The sequence below is a fragment of the Dipodomys merriami genome, unplaced genomic scaffold (assembly GCF_024711535.1).
Source record: "Dipodomys merriami isolate MVZ:Mamm:240054 unplaced genomic scaffold, mDipMer1.0.p SCAF_22, whole genome shotgun sequence".
Classification (NCBI taxonomy): Eukaryota; Metazoa; Chordata; class Mammalia; order Rodentia; family Heteromyidae; genus Dipodomys; species Dipodomys merriami.
Genome location: NW_027203604.1, coordinates 14,541,411 through 14,555,000, shown reverse-complemented (window position 1 = coordinate 14,555,000; position 13,590 = coordinate 14,541,411). Strand labels below are relative to the sequence as shown.

The 13,590-nt window shown below is 48.7% G+C and overlaps 2 protein-coding genes across 2 annotated transcripts; both read right to left on the bottom strand.

The window, feature by feature from the left end:
- Positions 1-8,864: 8,864 nt before the first annotated feature.
- Positions 8,865-9,443, bottom strand: LOC138834937 (paired-like homeodomain transcription factor LEUTX). Its single transcript, XM_070033732.1, has one exon. The coding sequence runs from the start codon at positions 9,441-9,443 to the stop codon at positions 8,865-8,867; it is 579 nt and encodes a 192-aa protein (XP_069889833.1).
- Positions 9,444-11,223: 1,780 nt separating this feature from the next.
- Positions 11,224-11,802, bottom strand: LOC138834936 (paired-like homeodomain transcription factor LEUTX). The gene has a single exon (XM_070033731.1). The coding sequence runs from the start codon at positions 11,800-11,802 to the stop codon at positions 11,224-11,226; it is 579 nt and encodes a 192-aa protein (XP_069889832.1).
- Between the last annotated feature and the right edge of the window lie 1,788 nt (positions 11,803-13,590).

Sequence of the window (13,590 nt, the reverse complement as noted above, 5' to 3'; positions counted from 1 at the left end):
GGACTCCAAAGGCCTTGGGCCTCCACTTCTTCCTCAGCAAAGCAACTCAGGCCATTTAGTAGACGGCTGGCCAAGGACCCATCCACACTCTTCTGCAGCCCCAGGGGACTGCCCTGAAGTCCAGCCACTCTGTGCCAGCCAGAGAGACCTAAGATGGACTGTAGATCCGCTGGGCCCAGGAAAGCTTGAGTATCAGAGTGAGCTGGAGGCTGGAAAGAGCGGCCTGGATAGCTATGGAGGGCAGACGGCCGGAGTGCCAGGCATCGATCGATCGGTCAGGTACTGCGAAGCCCCATCTACAGAAGAGGGACAGCACAGGACAGCACAGCAGTCCCTTCCCGGAAAGACATCCACGGCCACTTTCCCCTGACATCCCAGCTGCCAGGCCCTCCACATCTGAGGCCCAATGTCCCTGTGTCCTGGCCACTTCGCTCTGTGGTTTCCCCTCAGGCTGGGAGGAGGCACCTCCCTGGAGCCTCGCAGCCAGGAAGACTCGAAAGGGTTAACGGCTCTTTGTTATTTCTCTCTCTCTCTTTTTTTTAATCCTCCGACGGGCCAGCGGCTCACGTTGTTCAGATCTGGTAGAGGGAAAGCGTTAACTATTATCTGCTTCTAGCTGACCATCTGCTGTAGCAGAAAATTCAAAACCCTGGAGATCTACTTATATCCACATCGTAAACGAGAAAAGATGTTTTAATTAAGGGAAATCAGGTTAACTTAGCTCTAATTTACAAGCCGCCTGCCTAATGAATTGTCTGGGCTGCTCTCTCTTTGTAGAAAGTAAATCTGAGGATCCTTTCTCTGCAGTTCAGACACTAATTAACTAACCAAGAATTTTAGTAGCATACCCGCCTGTCGCCCTAATAGTTTTACCTAAAGCCTGCCCGGTCATTGCTCCTACAAATTGCCAATTAAATGTGATTGATATAATGAAATTGGATTGTATTTTTCACTTACCTTCTTGCTTCTCCCCCTCCCCAACCCTTATTACTTTTACCCCTCTGCCAAAGGCCAAACTCACACCAGTGCCCAGATTTACTGCTCAGAATAAAGCTAAGAGACTCGGCTCCAGCTCCGGCTTGCCGGGCTCTGAGCATGGTCCGGCACTGCCGATATTGCAAATTTCTGTTAAACTATCCTTTCTATTAGTTGACATTAACAGGTTTAATCTTGTTTCCAGATATTTATCCACGGACCCAGGGCTGCCGTTAGGTGTTTGAAGTGAGGGGCTAAAAGTAAAAAGATCTAAGCAACCATTCTAAAAATACATTAACAGTTTCCCAAAAAAATCTATATCGCTGCTTAATTAAATATGTTATCCTGTTTATAGGATCTGTGGCTAATTATTTAGAGTCATTTAATCTACTCAATTTGCACGTTAATTAAACAGCATTGGTTTTCAGCTCACAGCCCCCGGCGGCCTGGGAGGGGCACAGCGCCCCCTGGCGGGGACCGCGCTCTGCAGACCTGCAAAGCTACCCTTGGCTCGGTGAGCGTTCACATAGCCACAGGCCAGGGGTGATTCAAAGGTAGGCGGCCCTGACAGGTGGTGGTAGCAGGTGCTGGGCTCTGCCAGAGCTGCACTGCCTGGGTAACTGGGGGCAATCTTCCAGGGCTACCCAGCAGGGAAATTTGGGATCCCTCTCTGAGCTGATAAGTATTCAGGTCTTCTGCTCCGTGTCTGTGTGTGTGTGTGTGTGTGTGTGTGTGTGTGTGTGTGTGTGTGTGTGTGTGTGTGTGTGTGTGTGTTGGGGGGAAATTCACCCATATATGCATCCATCCATCCATCCATTCACCTATCCATCCATCTAGCCCTCCATTTACCCACCCACCCATCCACCAATCCACTCATTCCTCTAGCCATCTACCACCCACTCATCCATCCATCCACACATCTATCCATCTATCAGCCCATCCACCCATCCACATACCCACTAACCACCCACGTACCCGCCCAACTATAAACATCCATCCACCCACTCTCCCATACACCTATCCATTCATCTACTCATCCACCCACCCACCAGGCCCCGAAGAAGCCTTCTTCCTCTCGGTCCTGACTCCACCCCCACCCCCCACTTAACTAGAAAATGATGAAGCCGCGCCCCGCCCCTGCACTCCCTGCCTAATTGTTTTCTCTCTCCGGCCCCATCTGTCCCTCTCCGCCCGTGTGTGTTTTGGCCTTTGTCTTGGCTGCCCTGCGCTGACACCCTCTTTAAAAAGCCCACTTCTGTCGCCCTTCTCCGATCTCTTCTGCCCCATTAACCCATCGGCACGAGGAGGCTCCAGCAACAAAAGGCTGGGGTCCGACAGGGGCTTGAGTGTGCCCCTGCATTGTCTGTGAGCGCTGCCCCGATGGGGCGGGCCCGGCCCGGCCCACTGGATGTGGATGGGTGCGGCCTTCGCATCCACACAGCACAGGCCTTGGCAGGGCCCGGGCAGCAGCTGCAGGCGGAGAGCTAATCGCCTGGCTCCCCTTTGTCCCTCCCTGGATGTGGCACGGCCAGCCGAGAGCCGGCTGTGGCCAACAGGCCAGAGAGGAGAGAGGCAGCCCCGCGTCCGGGCCCCATAAGCAAAGACCAGAAACCTGTGACAGCCAAGGCTTGCTCACCACCAGCGAGGGTGCACTTGCTAAGAAAACCCCAGCATACCCCGGGCCTGGCGCCACCGGGTATGGGGCCCCAGTGGACCCCTCCCAAAGATTGGGGTCCCTGGTCAGCACGTTACCCCCCCAAACAGCCCCAGCACTTTCCTGCCTAGCAGTCAGGAGACTGGGATTGGGCTGGCTGTGTGGGACTCTGACCTAGGGCAGGGTAGGAGAAGGGGGCCCTCTGCTGCTGTCTCCACTGTGTGTGTGTGTGTGTGTGTGTGTGTGTGTGTGTGTGTGTGTGTGTGTGTGTGTGTGTGTGTGTGTGTGTGCTGGTGTCTTTCAGCCATGGGAGTGCCCTCCCAGGGTCTTTCCCTGTTCTCACCTGTGTGGCCGGGGCAAGTCGGACAGCACTTCATACCCTCTTCCAGAGAGCCATCTTCCTCTTAGGTGGCTTCTAGGCCCCAGCAAGAAGCAACAAAGGCAGTAATGGCCTGGTGAGTGAAGTGGCTCACCTCTGTAACCCCATCTACTCTGCAGGCTGAGATCTGAGGGTCAAGGTTTAAAGCCAGTCTAGGCAGGAAAGTTTGTGGGACTCTTATTTCCAGTTAACCAGCAAAAAGCTGGAAGTGGCACTGTGGCTCAAGTGGTAGAGCACTAGCCTTGAGCAAAAGGTCAGGGACAGTGCCTAAGCCCTGAATTCAAGCCCCAGGACTCGTACCCAAAAAACCCCACACAAATCAAATAAATGCAGAATGGTGCAGCCCCAGGTTCAGGCTAATAACTAGAGTGGCCTTAGGTGACAGAAGTCTAGGGTCCACTACCTGGCAAACTGGGAATATTTCCAGTCCAGACTTGGTAAAGGGGCTCCACTTTCAAGACTTAGCCTAGCATCTTTTCCAGTCATACTCAAGTTTGAACTCAGGGCCTTACATTTGCTAAGCAGCTGCTCCACTGCTTGAGCCACACCTCCAGCCCTTTTGTAAAGTCTGGATGGCCTCAGACAGTGATCCTCTTAATTATGCTTCTTGTGTAGTTAGGATTAGAGATATGAACTCAAGGGCTGGGCACTGTCCCTGAGCTCTTTTCTCGAGGCTAGTGCTCTACCATTTATAGCCAAAGCTCCGCTTCCAGTTCTTTAGTGGTTAATTGGAGATAAAAGTTTCACAGAGACTTTTCTGCCTTGGCTAGCTTCCAGCTGCGATCCTCAGCTCTCAGCCTCCTGAGTAACTAGGATTGTAGGCATGAGCTGCCAGCACCTGGCTTCTTTTTATGTTCTGAACAGTACTGGGATTTGAGCCCTGGGCCTTGGGCTTTCTAGGCAGATGCTCTACCAGTTGAGCCACACCTCTAGACTCTGAATGAATGGCCCTAACTGTGAGCTGTCACCTGCAGCCTGAGAAACCTCATCTCAGAGATGGAAATAAACTGGAGTAACAGATAAGAAATGTACTCATCATCTTGCTCATGTAATTGTAACCCCTCTGTACGGTTTTTTCACAATAAAAATTAAATAAAATTTTAATTAAAAAAACTGGAGTAACAATGGGTTAGTTCTGATCTGATCAAATTCACCTCTTTTGTTTGTTTGTTTTTGTTTGTGGTCAGTTTTGGGGCTTGACCTCAGGGCCTGAGTGCTGAACTGAGCTTTTTTTGTTCAAGGCTGGCCTCTACCACTTTGAGCTGTAGCTCAACTTCTGGTTTTCTGGTGGTTCATTGGAGATCAGAGTCTCACGAACTTTGCTGCTCCAGCCGGCTTTGAACTGCAATCCTAGGATCTCAGCCCCTTGAGTAGAGCCACTGGCACAATTTCATCTCTTCTTCCGGTGTACAGTTTGATGTTTTGGGAGCATATACCCAGAACCGTGTAGCCATAATGACCATACAGTTCCAGAACATTCCTTTACCACTCAAAGAAGCTTGGCACCCATTAGCAGTCACTTTCCATCCCTGACCCCTCCCCCAGTCCCTGGCAACAACTAATCCACGTTCTGTCTCCATGGATTAGGCAAGAATAATTTTACAAAAAAAAAAAAAAAAAAAGAAAAGAAAAGGAAAAAGATTTAATAATCTGGAAATGAGGGCAGGGGGCTGAGGATGAAGTCACTCTCCTGTGGATGGTCCATATTAGTGTCCAGCACAATCACCAAGATCCACCAGGGAGGACTGAACAGGGAGGCCAGCTATGACTCCATTTGTCCTCGGTGCAGGCCAGCTGTTTCAAACATCAGGTCTTCAGCTCCAGGGTAGTGCTAGTATCTACACTTTGAGCCACAACATCACTTCTGGTTTTTGTTTTTTTTTTTTTTTTTTTGGTCCAGTTGTGGGGCCTGAACTCTGGGCCTGGGCACTGTCCCTCAGCTCTTTAGCTCAAGGCTAGTGCTCTACCACTTGAGCCACAGCGCCACTTCCGGCTTTTTTCTTTTTGCTTATGTGGTGCTGAGGAATTGAACCCAGGGCCTCAGGCATGCAAGGCAAGCGCTCTACCACTGAGCCACCTTCCCAGCCCTACTTCTGGGTTTTTTTTAAATACATTTTTTTTTTTTTTTGGGTCCGGTCGTGGGGCCTGAACTCTGGGCCTGGGCGCTGTCCCTCAGCTCTTCAGCTCAAGGCTAGCGCTCTACCACTTGAGCCACAGCTCCACTCCTGGCTTTTTTTTCTCTTTTTGCTTATGTGGTGCTGGGGAATCGAACCCAGGTCCTCATGCATGCAAGGCAAGCACTCTACCACTGAGCTACCTTCCCAGCCCTTAAATACATTTTTAATAGTAAAAATAGTGTACAGAGGGGTTACAGTTACATGAGTAAGGTAATGAGTACATTTCCTATTGAGTATTGTTACCTCCTCCTTTGTTTTTCCCCTAGGATTCCTTCCCTCCCCAACTCCCCAACTCCCCAACTCCCCAACTCCTTCCTCCCCCCCCCCAAATTGTAAAGTTCATTTCCAACTTAGTGTCTTCTACACGTCTGGATTTTCTGGTGGTTCATTGGAGATAAGATTCTCACAGGTTTTCCTGTCCAGGCTGGCTTTCAGCTGTGATCCTCAGATTTCAGCCTCCTGAATTGAGTAGCTAGGATTACAAGCATGAGCTGTCACTTCAACCATAACTCCACTTCTGACTTTGGGAAGATAACTAATTGGAGATAAGAGTCTTATGTACTTTCCTGCCTAGGCTAAATATGAACTGCCATCTTCTCACATCACACACACACACACACACACACACACACACAAAGAGAGTTTGTATTTGTGCTGGTCCAGAGGCTTGAACTCATTCTGGGCATCAGCCCTGAGCTTTTTGCTAAAAACTCATGCTCTACCACTTGAACCACAGCTTCACATCTGGCTTTTCACTCATTAATTGGAAATAAGAGTCTTGCCCACATTTCTGAAGGGCTGAATTTGAATTGCCATCTTCTGATCGTAGCCTCCCAGGAAGTAAGATGAGAGATCTGAGCCAGGGGAACTTATTTTTGTTTTATTTTCTTTTTTGTGGCATACTTGTTGTTGTTGTTGTTGTTGTTTGGTCTGGTCCTGGGGCCTGAACTCTGGGCCTGGGCGCTGTCCCTCAGCTCTTCAGCTCAAGGCTAGTGCTCTACCACTTGAGCCACAGTGCCACTTCCGGCTTTTTTCTTTTTGCTTATGTGGTGCTGAGGAATCGAACCCAGGGCCTCATGCATGCAAGGCAAGCGCTCTACCACTGAGCCACCTTCCCAGCCCCATAGTTGTTGTTTTTGAGGAGTGGCAGGGATATGTTTATGTGGATATTGCAGCAAGTTGAGCTAGCACAGGGATGGAGCATGGAAATATCTGCCCTCCGGTCAGGGCTATGCGGGCTTTGAAGTGCAGGTTCCCCAAGAAGATACTTGTCAAGGCTGGAGGGGTCTTCATCCCCGGATGGCTGGAGCTAAATGAACCTTGTGTGACTCCAGGGATGGGTTCCCAACTAGTCTGCCATGGCTGCCTTGGCCGTGTCTGCTGTAGCAGCCAGGTGAGTTGTGCCTGAGCTCCACAGCTCAATGCCCACACAGCCTACCCAGTCAGTATTTCAGCAAAATGCTGGTGGTCTCCACCCTCTGGGACCCTCCCTAGTCTCCTCCCCATAATTCACTTCCTGGTGGTATTCCTCCCAACAACTTCCACTCCTCAGACTTCCTTTCCTCACTCCTGGAAATTTTAATCTCTAAAGAAAATTGGGAGCTGGGCACTGGTGGCTCATTCCTGTAATCCTAGTTACTCAGAAGGCTGAGATCTGAGGATCTTGGTTCAAAGCCAGCCCTGGCAGAAAAGTCCGAGAGACTCTTATCTCCAATAAACCACTAGAAAACCGGAAGTGGCGCTGTGGCTGAAGCAGTAGAGCACTCACCTTCAGCTGAAGAGCGCAGGGACAAAGCCCAATCCCAGAGTTCAAGCCCCATGACCAACCAAAAAAAACAAGGAAAAGAAAATTGGGAATAGAGAGCTAGATTACTAGCTAGATATCCAGCTAGGTAGCTAAGCAGCTAGCTACATACATATATATCAGTAAAGATATGTTTATGTGCATGTATCTATAATGTTTTCATGTTTATGTGCTGGACTAAAGGATAGAACTCCAGCCTGGGACCCTCCCTAATCCGAGAAGCACACTTCTCCCTTCCTCCTGATATTCCTCTTGAGAACTTAAACTCCTCACATTTTTTGGTTGATGGTTTGTTTATTGAACAGTTGATGAACAGGGGATTACACTTACAGAGTGAAGGAAATAAGTACATTAGTTTGTCGCTCAGCCTCTCTTTAAACACAGAGATTTCTAACTTCCTAGAGAAATTTGGGGATATATATATATATATATTTATACATATATATATGTATAAATACATATATATATAAATATATATGCATGTGCGTGTGTGTTTGTGAATATATAATATATGTATATATATGTATAGTTCGTTTTTTTCCTAGTATTGAGGTGTGAACTCAGGGCCTGGACAACAAAGGTGAGATTTTTCACTCAATATTAGTGCTTTATCATTTGAGCTACTGCTCCATTTCTGACTTTTTGGTCCTTCAGTGGCAATAAGAGTCTCACACACTTTGCTTTTCTGCCTGGCTTTGAACTGCCATCTTCTGATCTTAGCCTTGCAAGCAGCTAGTATTACAGGGCTGAGCCATGGGCTCCTATCCTACTGCCTAGCCTTTTGTGGTGTACAGGACAGTCAGTCCCTCAGAGGGCCCTTGGTGGCCAGTCCTCTGTCCCTTTTATGAGGGCTTAAAGTGCCAATTTGGTGTTTGATAGCCATGTGCGGCCAGATATAATCGAGATTTGAATGTATTCAAGAGATTGTTCTCTTCAGATAAAGTCTCCCCTCTTCCTTCTTCATTTCTCCTCTTCCTCCTCCTCCTCCTCCTCTTCCACCACCTCCTCCTCCTCCTCTTCCACTACCTCCTCCTCCTCTGCCTCCTCCTCCTCCTCCTCCTCCTCTTCTTCTTCTTCTTCTTCTTCTTCTTCTTCTTCTTCTTCTTCTTCTTCTTCTTCTTCTTCTTCTTCTTCTTCTTCTTCTTCTTCTTCTTCTTCTTCTTCCTCTTCTTCTTTTTCTTCCTCTTCTTCTTTGGATTCTTCTTCTTCTGTCTCTTCTTTGGATTGTTCTTCATTGGATTCTTCTTCAGATTCGTCTCCTTCTTTGGTTTCTTCTTGTTCTTGTTCTTCTTCTTCTTCTTTAATTTTTGATTTTTTTTGGTCTGAGGGGTGGAAGGAATTTTTTGGTGGTTTTTATTCATTTATTTATATTTCGGTCTAGTCCTAGGGCTTGAACTCAGAGCTTGGGCACTGTGCCTGAGCTTCATTAGCACAAGGCTAGCAGTCTACTGCTTGAGAAATAGCACCACTTCCAGCCTTTTCTGTTTTTGTGTTAATGAGGAGTGGAACTCAGGGCTTCAAGCATGCTTGTCAAGCAGTCCATCACAAGGTCACATGCCCAGCCTCATTTCTTCCTTTGCTGAATGCTGGGGATTGAACACTGGGCCTTTGCTTGCTTGGCAGGCACTTTAGCACTTGAGCCACAGCTCTATTTGTGTCTTTGGGCTAGTTGGTTGGAGACAAGTGTCCCATGGATTTTCCTGGGCAGGCTTACTTGCAACCTGAGTCCTCCAGGTATCAGCCTCCTGAGTAGCTAGAAAAACCACTGTGAGGCTCCAGTGCTCAGCTAGGTAGAGTCATTTCTTCTGTATTCTTTGAGAGGAGGGGAGCTCAGTGGTAAATTGATGTGTATCTTGGGCAGAGAGTGGAGTGAGCTCATGGCTGAAGCATGGAGATGTTGCCCTGGGGTTCGGGGATGTGCTGGCCTGACAGTGTAGGTTCCCCGAGAAGATATTTGTCCAGGCTGGAGGGGTCTTCATCTCCAGACACGCCATAGACCTGGGCGAGCTCTTCTGTGCTGTAGGGAAGGGGCGCTGTCCAGGATACCTCCAAAGTTTCCAGGGGCTGAGCAGCCAACGGGAAACTGAGTCCAGGGCTGGTAGGCGCTGCAAATTCCTGGGGCTCCTCTGGCCCTTGGTGGGCCTCGCCTCTGAAAGGCTGCTGAGGGCTGAAGAGGGTGGCCCCGGGCACCTGCGCCCCATGAGCGGCCTGGCGACATGAGGCTGACGGGCACACAGGCGGCTTCCCGGCCTGCTGCTCTTTCTTCAGCTTGGCCTTCTGGTTTTTAAACCAAACCTTCACCACGACCTGGTCCAGCTGCAGCCTGGAGGCCAGCTCCTGCACCTCGTCCCACTTGGGGTGCTGGGTGTCTTTGAAGGCGGCTCTCAGCTCATGGAGCTGGTGCTGTGTGAACCTCGTGCGGCTCTTGCGATGGGCTCTCAGCTGCTCTGCCATGGCTGCCTTGGCCGTGTCTGCTGTAGCAGCCTGGTGAGTTGTGCCTCAGCTCCACAGCTCAATGCCCACACAGCCTACCCAGTCAGTATTTCCGCAAAATGCTGGTGGTCTCCACCCTCTGGGACCCTCCCTAGTCTCCTCCCCTCCCTAGTCTCCTCCCTGCCCTTCCCCTCCCTGGGGCCCTTCCTGCAGACAACTTCCACTCCTCAGACTTTCTTCCCTCACTCCTGAGAATCTTTCCTCTCTAGAGATAATCGGGAATAGTGAGCTAGATTACCAGCTAGCTAGCTAGATACTTATATACTGGAGAAGACATGTGTATATGTTTATATGCATATATATATGTACATATATCCATTGTTTGTATGGTTTTTGTGCTGGTCCAGAGGCTGGAACTCAACCCCTGGGACCCTCCCTAATCCCAGAATCACCCTTCTCCTACCTTCCTGCTATTCCTCAAGAGAACTTCCACTCCTCAGTCTTTCTTGGTTGTTTATTTGTTTATTGAAAAGGTGATGAACAAGGGGTTACACTTACAGAATGAAGGCAATATATACATTAGTATTTCCCTCAGTCTTTCTTTAATCACAGACAGCATTTCTTAATTCTTAGAGAAATTTTCGGATACATACATGCGCACGCGGGCACGCGCACACACACACACACACACACACACACACACACACAAAGACGCTTTTTTTTTTTTTTTTTCTCTTAATTTCAAAGTTTGAACTTGGTGCCTGGGCAATGAAAGGGGACCTTTTTTGGTCAATATTAGTGCTTTATCACTTGAGCTACCACTCTACTTCTGGTTTTTTGGTCCTTCAGTGGCAGTAAGAGTCTTTGCTTTTCCGCCTGGATTTGAACTGCCATCTTCAGATCTTAGCCTTCCAAGCAGCTAGTATTACAGGCCTGAGCCTTGGGCCCTATTTAGCTGCCTAGCCCTCTCTGGTGTACAGAACAGTCAGTCCCTCTGAGCACCCTAGATGTCCAATCTTCTGTCCCTTTCGTGAGGGCTTAAAGTGCCAATTTGGAGTTTCTTAGCCATTTGTGGCCAAGTGTAATTGAGTTTTGAATTTGTTCAAGAGATTGCTCTCTTCAGATAAAGTCTCCCTTCCTCCTTTTTCATTTATCCTCCTCCTCCTCCTCCTTCTTCTTCTTCTCCTCCTCCTGCTCGTTTTCGTCCTTCTCCTACTTCTTCTCCTTCTTTTTCAATTTTTTATTTTGTGAAGGGTGGGAGGAATACTTTTGATGGTTTTTATTCATTTATTCGGATTTCGGTCTATTCCTAGGGCTTGAACTCAGAGCTTGGGCACTGTGTCTGAGCCTCATTTGCACAAGGCTAGCAGTCTACCACTTGAGACACAGCGCCACTTCCGGCCTTTTCTGTTTTTGTAGTAATGAGGAGTGGAACTCAGTGCTTCAAGCATGCTAGGCAAGCAGTCCACCACAAGGTCACATGCCAAGCCTCATTTCTACATTTTCTGAATGCTGGGGTTGGAACTCTGGGCCTTTGCTTGCTTGGCGGGCATTTTAGCACTTGAGCCAAAGCTCTATTTTCATCTTTGGGGTAGTTGATTAAAGACAAGACTACTGGGAACGTTCCTGGTCAGGCTGACTTGTAACCTGAGTCCTCCAGGTATCAGCCTCCTGAGTAGCTAGGATGACCAGTGTGAGGTTCCAGTGCTCAGCTAGGTAGAGTCATTTCTTCTTTATTCTTTGAGACAAAGGGAGCTCAGGGGTAAATCGATGTGTATCTTATCCAGAAAGTGGAGTGAGCTCATGGCTGAAGCATGGAGATGTTGTCCTGGGGTTCGGGGCTGTGCTGGCCTAGCATTGCTGGTTCCCCAAGAATATATTTGTCCAGGCTGGAGGGGTGTTCATCCCCAGACACACCATAGACCCGGGCGAGCTCTTCTGTGCTGTAGGGAAGGGGCGCTGTCCAGGATACCTCCAAAGTTTCCAGGGGCTGTGCAGCCAACAGGAAACTGAGTCCAGGGCTGGTAGGCGCTGCAAATTCCTGGCGTTCCTCTGGCCCTTGGTGGGGCTCGCCTCTGAAAGGCTGCTGAGGGCTGAGGAGGGCGGCCCCGGGCACCTGCGCCCCATGAGCGGCCTGGCAACATGAGGCTGACCGGCACACAGGCGGCTTCCCAGCCTGCTGCTGTTTCTTCAGCTTGGCCTTCTGGTTTTTAAACCAAACCTTCACCACGACCTGGTCCAGCTGCAGCCTGGAGGCCAGCTCCTGCACCTCGTCCCACTTGGGGTGCTGGGTGTCTTTGAAGGCGGCTCTCAGCTCATGGAGCTGGTGCTGTGTGAACCTCGTGCGGCTCTTGCGATGGGCTCTCAGCTGCTCTGCCATGGCTGCCTTGGCCGTGTCTGCTGTAGTAGCCAGGTGAGTTGTGCCTCAGCTCCACAGCTCAATGCCCACACAGCCTACCCAGTCCGTATTTCCGCAAAATGCTGGTGGTCTCCACCCTCTGGGACCCTCCCTAGTCTCCTCTCCTCCCTAGTCTCCTCCCTGCCCTTCCCCTCCCTGAGGCCCCTCCTCCAGACAACTTCTACTCCTCAGACTTTCTTCCCTCACTAATGAGAATCTTTCCTCTCTACAGAAAATCGGGAATAGTTAGCTAGATTACCAGCCATCTAGCTAGATTCAGACATACCTGCAAATACAGGTATATAAATATGAATTTAAATATATTTATGTACATATATGTATAGTTTGTATGGTTTTGTGCTGGTCCAGAGGCTTGAACTCCAGGCCTGGGACCCTCCCTAATCCCTGAATCATTCTTCTCCCTCCTTCCTGCTTTTCTTCAGGAGAACTTCCGCTCCTCAGTCTTTCTTGGTTGTTTATTTGTTTATTGAAAAGGTGATGAAAAGGGGTTACACTTACAGAATGAAGGCAATAAGTGCAGTAGTGTTTCCCTCAGACTTCCTTTAATCAAAGAGAGGATTTCTTACTTCTTAGAGAAATTTTGGGATATATTTGTGTGTGTGTGTGTGTGTGTGTGTGTGTGTGTCTGTGTGTATAAATATACTCACACACTCATATATATATATACATATATACATATATATATGTTTATATACATACACACACAGGTGTATATTTTCTTTGTCTTTATCTTACAAGGTGCTGAGAAATCGAACCCAGGGCCTTATGCATGGCAAGGCAAGTGCTCTACCACTGAGCCACCTTCCCAGCCTTTGTTTTTTCTTAATCTCCGGGTTTGAATTCAGTGCCTGGGCAATGAAGGGGAGCTGTATCGCTCCATATTAGATGTTTTGATAGCCATGTGTGGTAAAGTGTAATTGAGATTTGAATTGATGCAAGAGATTGCTCTCTCCAGATAAAGTCTCCCTTCACCCCTGTTCATTTGTTCTTCGTCTTCTTCCTCTTCTTCACCTTCTTTGGCTTCTTTGGTTGTTCTCTTTTGATTTGTGTGTGTGTGTGTGTGAATGTGTATGTGTGTGTGTGTGTGTGTGTGTGTGTGTGTGTGTGTGTGTGTGTGTGTGTGAGTGGTGGGGGGAGGAATTTTCTTGGTGGTTTTTATTCTTTTTTTTTTTTTTTGGTCTAGTCCTAGGTCTTGAACTCAGAGCTTGGGCACTGTGTCTGAGCTTCATTTGCCCAAGGCTAGTCCTCTACCACTTGGGACACAGCGCCACTTCCAGCTTTTTCTGTTTTTGTGGTGATGAGGAGTGGAAGTCAGGGCTTCAAGCATGCTAGGAGAGCACTCTTCCACAAGGCCATAATCCCAGCCCCATTTCTTTCTTTTCTGAATGCTGGGGTAGGAACTCAGGGCCTTTGCTTTCTTTTTTTTTTTTTTTTTTTTTTTTTTGTCGGTCGTGGGGCTTGAACTCTGGGCCTGGGCGTTGTCCCTCAGCTCTTTAGCTCAAGGCGAGCGCTCTATCACTTGAGCTACAGCGCCACTTCCCCTTTGCTTTCTTAGAGGGCATGTTAGCACTTGAGCCACAGCACTATGTGGGTCTTTGGGCTAGTTGATTGGAGACAAAAGTATGGGTACTTTCCTGCTCAGGCAGACTTGCAACCTGAGTCCTCCAGGTATCAGCCTCCTGAGTAGCTAGGATGACCAGTGTGAGGCTCCAGTGCTCAGCTAGGTAGAGTCATTTCTTCTGTATTCTT

Excerpts from the sequence above, each read along its gene's own strand:
- LOC138834936 (XM_070033731.1), bottom strand. The coding sequence starts at position 11,802 with ATGGCAGAGCAGCTGAGAGCCCATCGCAAGAGCCGCACGAGGTTCACA.
- LOC138834937 (XM_070033732.1), bottom strand. The coding sequence starts at position 9,443 with ATGGCAGAGCAGCTGAGAGCCCATCGCAAGAGCCGCACGAGGTTCACA.